Here is a 7979-nt window from a genome sequence, read left to right on the forward strand (position 1 = left end):
AGTAGGTATATATCCCTTATTAATTATTTCTTTCTACTATTTTGTAGGTATTTAACTCGTATTATGTAATACCTATTGCAATACCTATTAGGTATACCTACTAGGTTTTTACCGTTAGGTTATACCCCGCTTATAAGCTAGGTACCTAGCTTATTTGTAGGGTTAGGTATTTAAGTTGGGTTGTACCTAACCTATACCTAACCCAACCTATAACGAGGCCTAGTCAAGCAGATTTTCAGTATAGCGACGAGGATATAGGTACCTAGGATCAAGATATCTCGCTTAGCTAAGACTACAATCCTTTCGATTATCTAGATTTGGAGGAGACGGGTCCTAATTCTCTCTAGGAGAGTCGACTAGATATAGAGAGAGAGGATAAAGAAGAGGAGTCGCAGTAGGAGTTTGACGAGGAGATAACAGAATTAGAGGATATAGCAAGGGCAGCGTATACGGTAGCTATAGATCAAGCGAATAATCGGGGTACGTAAGAATTCGTAGCTAGGGGAAGTATCGACAAGATACTAAGTATACTTATAGAAGAGCCTATCACCGAACGAGACAGACTAGAGACAGAAATTTCAGCTCGCTTTATCCTTAGAGCTACTTGTTTAAGGACCCTATTATTAATAAGGACGGAGCCGGCTTTCTAAGCGGCCTAGCGAAGAATAGAGATGCGTAAGGCCTAGAGAGTAAGGCAGCAGCATATAGTAACCGAAAGTCGGTTTAAATACTAGATGCGCGTTCTAGCTAGGCTAGAGAAGGAGATGTTAAAGCATTTACTATAAGCCTAAGATCTGAAGTGATTTGGTTTTTCTAATTTTCGTAGTCGGCAGGTATAGTCGGCAGGTATTATTAGCTATAGAAGGAGATGTCGAAGTACTTACCGTAAACTCCTAAATTAATTTGCTTTTTCCTAATTCTCGTAGTCGGCAGGCATAGTCGGTAGCTATTGTTAGCGAGTTCAGGCAGTACGGTATATACGAGGCTTATTACTGTTCTAGAAGCGCTTACTATGTTTATTCTATATCTAGAAGAGGTTTTACGTAATACCTATCGCAATACCTATTAGGTATACCTATTGGGTTTTTTCCGTTAGGTTGTACCTAGCTTATAAGCTGGGTACCTACCTTATTTGCGGGGTTGGGTATTAACGTTGGGTTGTACCCAACCTATACCCAACCCAACCTATAACGAGGCCTAGGTAAGAAGAAGAATAGTAAGAACTTAGAAATACCTACTCTTCTCTTTTCTCTTCTTAATAACTTAGACCTTTAATATTAACTTAATACTAATTACTATAAAATACCTCCTCTTTAGGCACTAGTATAGTATATAGTTCTAATACTAAGGGTCTCTCGACTAAGTATACGAGACGCGCGACGAAGATGAAGGATACGAGACGGGCGATATAATCAAGCACAAGACGCGCGAGGAGGATACAGGATACGAGACTAGAAGACAGCGACGGAGCAGAGGACATTGTGCATACGAGAGTAGTAAGCCCGATACAGGTATTAAAAGGAGATGGTTCTACTCTAGCCAGGAAATCACCTGGTAACGCGAGCAACCAGTAGCGAACCAAGCGCGCCAGCTCTCTGACATATCTTTGAAACCCTCCTCTTGAAGACACCTTTCCATTCGATCCCTCCACTCGCGTCTGGCCTCCCTAGTACTGCCTTCTGGAAGTTCAAAGTCCATGGAACCGCATACAAGGTACTTTGTGCGTACCCAATCCTTTGGTACGAAACCTGCACATTCCCAGTCGATTATTCCTACTGCCGGCTCGCCGGCCTCTTTCATATGCACCATCACATTGCCAGGGCTGAGGTCGCAGTGGTAGAATACCAAGGTAGTACAGTCCATCTTCATGTCAAGGCAGTACTGTTGAAGAAGCGCGGGTGCGAAGTCCCAGTCTTTTCCAGACCGTTTTCCTAAGAAATACTCTGGCAGGTAGCCGCCATCGATGCCGGCAATACACGAATTCTCGCTGCCGTCGAAAGTCATCGCGACCTCTTTGCAGATTCGGACCACTTGAGAAACACATTTGTTGCGACCAGTCTCATCCATTAATGGCCATGCATCTGCGAGAGTAATACCAGGAACCTGGCTTACAATCAAATAGTACCGTCCATCCCATTCGCCGTAGAAAAGAACAGAGGGCACTGCGAATGAAACATCTCGATCTTGTAGCGCTTGTAGTGTTACATGCTCGCGTGTTATTGCCGTAGATAGAGGAACCATGACTTTCAAGAAGGCAGTTCCAATTTTCCAGACTGCGTGTATGTCGCCGGCATCGTGGACCAAGGGGAGGGAGTCGGCAACACCATACGTGTCATCACTAGCGACATCGCCGCTGCTCTGCTTCCAACCAATCTGATTAGTATAACACGAAGGAGACTATGATTCGGATTTATGCCAACCTTGGTAATCTCGAAAAAACAGCTATTTCCGTCGCTCCAGGAGGGTACGTCTGGTGATCTTTCCAACTGGCGTGATATGCTCATCCTATCGCCTAGTATCCAAGACTGCTTGGTCACTTGACGCAGTGCCTCTCTAACAGGCGGTAGGGCTGCCATGTTGTCAGGTGGATGAAGGAAGAGAAAGTGCGCACCGAGTTCGCTTTGCAATCCACTGCGAGAAACAAACAGCTAGGAGCGTCCTAGCGCCGTCTGTACTTACCTGACTAATAGTACTTCACCAATCGGGCAGGTACATCGTTTAGCTACCTAAGGTACTACATGTAATTCAGACAAGCTAATACAGGTACCTGTACATGTACCGTAGTCTCGAACGTAAAGGGAGAGATCGCTCGAGAAGTACCTAGGAGGTAGTACTGCAAGGATACAGACAGTTTGTTCAAATGGATCACCAAGCAATAGCTGTCTAACGAATTGTTGCAGCTACCTGACTATCTGATATTCCAAAGAGCGACATCTAGACCGTATATGGTCTAGGGAATAGATCTCTCAACACCCATCGACAAAGCACTACAAACTGCACATATCAATAGCCGCACTCCAGATATCGCCAAATGCTATTTCAGCTATTGACCTGTCTGCTGAGTAGATTTCGTGGACTACCAGCAATCTTGAATACATTTAGTCTATACACGGGTGTCAAGAGGGGCAGATGGTTACGAACATTTGTTTGTTTCCCCTTAGGGGCTGCCGATAGCCTTTCCGCATTTCTCGCAGATTGTAGCTCCGGACATGTTGGAGAATTTGCATCCTTTGCAAGTAGCCGCATTGACGATCTCGATAGGTGGAGCGAAGGCCATTGTCGCGATTTGTCTTGCGATGTGTAGGAGTACTTGTGTATATTTGAGTGTCTGGAGACTATGCTGTGTAGATAGGTTGCAAGTTGGCTACTAGAAAACGGGCAGGTCTATTAGGACTTATATCCTTCCGAGTCGATAGTCCAGGCGCAGGAACTACCTTACCGCGTGTGATAGGAGCAGCATACTAGTTGAGCCGGCGCTACGTGTTGAGCAAGCGCATTAAGAGGTACTGCGCCGCCTTCATCGCAGTGCATACTGCACACTCCTGGTAAGCCGAACACCCGATGCTTCACCTGGATCCAATCGATCTATCCTACGGCTTGAGACATACCGTCAGATAATGGCGCAGTATTTCGAATAATCTCTTGTGAAAGGTAGCGAACAGGCAGAGTTGCGGCACGCGGAAGCAATGCACTGTGATACAGAGATAGCTGGCATATGTGATAGAATCCTACAGGATTTTAAAGTCACTCTCTGATTTCAGGCTTGTGTAGCGCGCGGTAATGGGGAGTACAGGTACCTGTATGTATTTCGAAGGAGTCGCAAGTTGCCAATAGGGACATCGCGCCGTCAACGTGCCGCAGTCGAGGCTACAACCACTTGCCCTACAGGCGCGTATATGAACGATAAGGTATCTGCTCCGGAACAGGCATCAACCAATGGTCACAAGATGCTTGCCGAGGGCAGCGTGTCCATAGGCCGATTGTGCCGCAGAACGGTATAGAGGCACTGCAAAGCCACCTCTTAGCCATTCGATAGCCCCGCGTCCAGCGTATCCATTAGGAAGATGAAGGTACCTGTAGTTTCTGATGCAGAAGGTACAACGCTACCGGAGCGATCTCCGCCGGATCGAGGGGGAGATATTCTGCAGTGTGCACTGCCTTGGTCAGATGCTTGATTCACGTCGCTGCCTATATTGAGGCTTGGCCGATTACAGCGCCGAGTGAGCGCAAAATGGTGCAGCCTAAGGCCGAAGGATGGCACCAGCACCCCAGATATGATGGTTTTCAAAGTCCAGATTAAAACAGACATGGCCGTTGATGACCTAGAGAACAAGCTCTTCGGTCGGCTAGAATGTCAACCCTTCATGTCTCAAGATCTGCGTGTCTTCGACGGCTTCCACGATCGCAGACGCCCTCTAACGAACCATTCCTCGAATTCGTCTACTGGCAACCCCAGCGGAGGCTCCTCGCCGTGAAACCATGATCTCCCGCGCAAACGATGCCATCACACCAACACAAAGTGCCAGCAGATGCTTTGTGACGCTCTCTCCAAAGTGTGAAGGAAGACGAAACGTTGGTGAAACCCAGAAAGAGCCAGGAAGAGACAAAAGTGCAGCGACGAGGCAGCAAAAGGTAGGATTTGGACACTGAGCAAGCAGAGCGGGCATTTCTGAAGGGACTTCATGATCCGAAGCGGGTTGCGGAAAAGGATGGTAGACAAAACTCTTCGAGCAGCCTCTCCAGCGACGATGGCATCGTTGTCTTCAGAGTGGAGACGGAACATTCTGTTGCGCTGAGTGCAAAGAAGTCGCTGTATTTACGAGCAGCGTCCAACACGCTGAGCTCGAATGAGCCGGCGGAGACGGCCAGAGTGGAGGCGGAACATTCTGTCGCGCCGAGAGCAAGAAAGTCGCTGTCGCTGAAAATCGTCAAGCACATCAGCGAGTGCTACACCAGCCGAACCTCACCTATCAAACTGCTTCTCCCGCCATCATTTATCAACACGCGTCTCTAAACGTGCCAACGCCTCGGACAATCTTGCAATTGCAATGCCCATCACAGGTAACTCTTCGCACGTATACACTAATCGAAAGTACCCCGGAACAGGTGATAGCGAAAGCTGGAGAGGTCGAATTGTTAGTCTCCTACTATCGGGATTGTGGTTCCAGACTTACCTCTCCGAAGCTGAGATATACACCACCATTGTATGCGAGATAGCGTCCTAGCTTTGCCTCGCTGCTCTCCTTGGAATCATCGGCGTCAACATACTGTAGCCACTTTGAGAGATCAAGCAGCACAAAGATACCCCCATTTGCCGCTTGGAATGGGACAGACTGTGCATGAAGCAGTGCACTGATATCAGCGTATCGCTTGCGGAGTCGATCACGGTAGATGGTCAAATACTCGTCCGCATGATCGGTGAGGAAGTGTGCAAAAAAGTCCGCTGAAGACGTCGTAACCCACGTGAATAGTGCTAGTCGCCGGCAGGTCTTCCAGAATAGCTCATTCCTAGTGACCATGAAGCCCAAGCGCAGACCTCCTGCTCCAAAATCTTTACTTGCACCATACAAACAATGTATGTTCTCCCTCGAGTTCTCTGCAATTTGCAGAACTGATGTAAAAGGATCGAGACTGTCTTCCGAAGATGGAATAGTTGACATTGCATAGATTTCGTCCGAGATGAAGTGGAGGCCTTTTCGAGCGCAGAAACGAGCAAGTTCGAGCAACGTGGCTTTGGGGTAGCATCTTCCACATGGATTGTTCGGATTCGAGATGAGCAATGCCTTTACTCTCACACCACCTGCTTCCGACTCTGAGCATGTTCTCTCCAGTTCTTCGACCACATCATGGACAAATTCGGCACGAAATTGATGGTTCCAGTCCGTCATATTGACATTGATGAGCCTGGCACCTGTTCTGATGCAGACATCGTGCGGGAACATGGCGTAATTGGGTGTCAGGACCAGGACGCCTTCTCCTGGGTCGCAGATGTTGAATATCGCGAGGTCCAGGAGTGAGGAGACGCCATTTGTCACGATAATGTCCTGCGATCGAACGCCTTTTACTGGGCAAAAGTGCTTGTTGATGAAACTCGACACAGCGATAAGAAGTTCTGGTTCTGAGTATCAGTAGCACGTTACGGGTACATTGTGATTATACGACCCACCATTGGATCCCATCACACCTCCATACTTGATTGCTGCTACAGAACCATCAACGATAAATCTAGAAGGGACACATGCTAGTCACGAACATTTTGAAGTTTCGCGATTTTTCGCAAAGGCCTCCATCTTGTCAACCATATATTCCAACATCAAGTCGTTCTCTGCACCGGACAAGTCAATCAAGCCATCAGGACAACTTTCAGGATGGTATCGCGGAAGCTTTGCTATCTCATTCTCCAGATCTATCAGGCGGCCCGACTCTAGGCCTTTTCTACCTCGCTCGGAGGGCGGCAAGGGCAAGGTTTTTGCTTTGGCAGTGAATCTCCGGAATAGACTGAGCATGCTTGACTTCTGGATCAGCCGTGAGACTGGCTCTTCTAGAGGAGTATGATGATATGCGGACTTTGGTCTCGCTGTCTGCGCCCAGAGGTCATCTTCCTCTGCTTCACACCATCGCGGGATCAAGGTCAGTTGGCGGGAAACAAGGTTGAGCAGGCGACGGCAGACTACTTCGAGGGACTTCCCTGTCCTCTGCACCGACAAGGAACCTCATTGGACCCAGGACATGTCGATTGTTGGTCTCTTGTTATCATACTTTCACCTCAGCGTTGGGTCATCTTGAGAGTGTGAGAATCTAGACTTCCTCACTCCTACTCTATGTAATGTACGGCATCACTTCACTTCGGAATTCGGAGTTCACGAGATACAAAATTTAGGCAGCAGAGTTGCTCAAACTCTGCCCGAACTACCGAGTACGACTTCGCAGGGCCGTGAATATATGTAACGGGGCCGACAACGGGAAGCAGACAAGATATAAAAGAAGAGGGGGACGCTACGCCTACTAGACCATGCAACCTGAAGCCATGGCAACACAGCAGCCCTCGCTCATCGGCCTCCACCTGACACCACACTTTGACAATGAAGGCGCCTCTGCATTGTCTGTCCGCTTACACATAGCCTCTCCGAACATCACTGCCCATCAACCCGCATTTTCTTTCTGGTTATTCAATGTCAACGTCCCCGGTCCCGGGCTCAGCGAGGAAGACATTGAGGCCGAAGATGAAGAAGGCCCTCTGCAAGTTGAGTTCCAAAACGTCCCGGCTGTTGGAGATCAACAATCACAGCATTGGTGTTTATCGCGGGACACGGTCGGCGAGCTGGTACTCTCCTACACAGTCCATCCACGTCTCGTGACCAAGCATACCCCCTTGGGAGCAAGAGTTGATCTGCGACGAGACCAAGGGGGACTCATGGGTAGTCCGGAATGGTTCTTACCACGCTACTTGTCCGATTCAGAGCATACGCTCGCGGTAGAGTGGAGTGTCCCGGCTGATGCTCCGGCAAACACGAGATATGTGTGGAGTTATGGCGAAGGTCCGGGACCACATACTCGGATCGGATCTGTACAGACGCTGAGCTCGACTGTATTCATGGTCGGTCCAATTCAGTCGTATCCCGAGGTTCCAAACGATGCGTACCCTTCGACAAGTTACTGGTTTGGTCCGTTGCTTCCGAATCTGCAGAGCATGGTAGAATACAGTGCAGAACTGTACCCGAAAATGGCCGCGCATTTTGACGACTTGGGTCAGACTTACAGAGTGTTCTTCCGCAAGAGCCTGTTCGGTTTTGGCGGAACGGGTTTCTCTGCCAGCTACGTGGTTGAGTACGAGGAATCGACTAAGAACGAAAGCGAGTGGTCGTTGATCAGGCTGTCGACACATGAGATGGTGCACAGCTTTGCTACCCTGTCCTTGGAAGAGAACGAGGAGTATGACAACGCATGGTACTCTGAAGGTCTGTTTTGCCCCCCCCCCC

At 48.6% G+C, this 7979-nt stretch overlaps 3 protein-coding genes across 3 annotated transcripts in view; 1 reads left to right on the top strand and 2 right to left on the bottom strand.

Moving 5' to 3' along the window:
- Window positions 1–1474: 1474 nt before the first annotated feature.
- SEPMUDRAFT_135198 (uncharacterized protein) lies at window positions 1475–2576 on the bottom strand (the record flags this gene model as incomplete). The annotated part of the gene is made up of 2 exons (XM_016902689.1): window positions 1475–2358; window positions 2421–2576. The coding sequence occupies 2 exons, from the start codon at window positions 2574–2576 to the stop codon at window positions 1531–1533; spliced, it is 984 nt and encodes a 327-aa protein (XP_016757866.1). The 3' UTR covers window positions 1475–1530.
- A 1833-nt stretch (window positions 2577–4409) lies between these two features.
- SEPMUDRAFT_158033 (PLP-dependent transferase) lies at window positions 4410–6506 on the bottom strand (the record flags this gene model as incomplete). Its single annotated transcript, XM_016907764.1, has 4 exons — window positions 4410–4947; window positions 5175–6118; window positions 6167–6225; window positions 6250–6506. The coding sequence occupies 4 exons, from the start codon at window positions 6504–6506 to the stop codon at window positions 4681–4683; spliced, it is 1527 nt and encodes a 508-aa protein (XP_016757867.1). The 3' UTR covers window positions 4410–4680.
- Window positions 6507–7027: 521 nt separating this feature from the next.
- The window catches only part of SEPMUDRAFT_158034 (uncharacterized protein), a gene marked incomplete at its 5' end in the record, with an annotated part of 2072 nt that continues 1120 nt past the window's right edge, over window positions 7028–7979 (top strand). The window contains one exon of the mRNA XM_016907765.1: window positions 7028–7958. Within this exon, the coding sequence (XP_016757868.1) occupies window positions 7028–7958 (931 nt within the window). The remainder of the gene's footprint in view (window positions 7959–7979) is intronic.

This window comes from Sphaerulina musiva (genome assembly GCF_000320565.1).
Source record: "Sphaerulina musiva SO2202 unplaced genomic scaffold SEPMUscaffold_9, whole genome shotgun sequence".
NCBI classification, from domain to species: Eukaryota; Fungi; Ascomycota; class Dothideomycetes; order Mycosphaerellales; family Mycosphaerellaceae; genus Sphaerulina; species Sphaerulina musiva.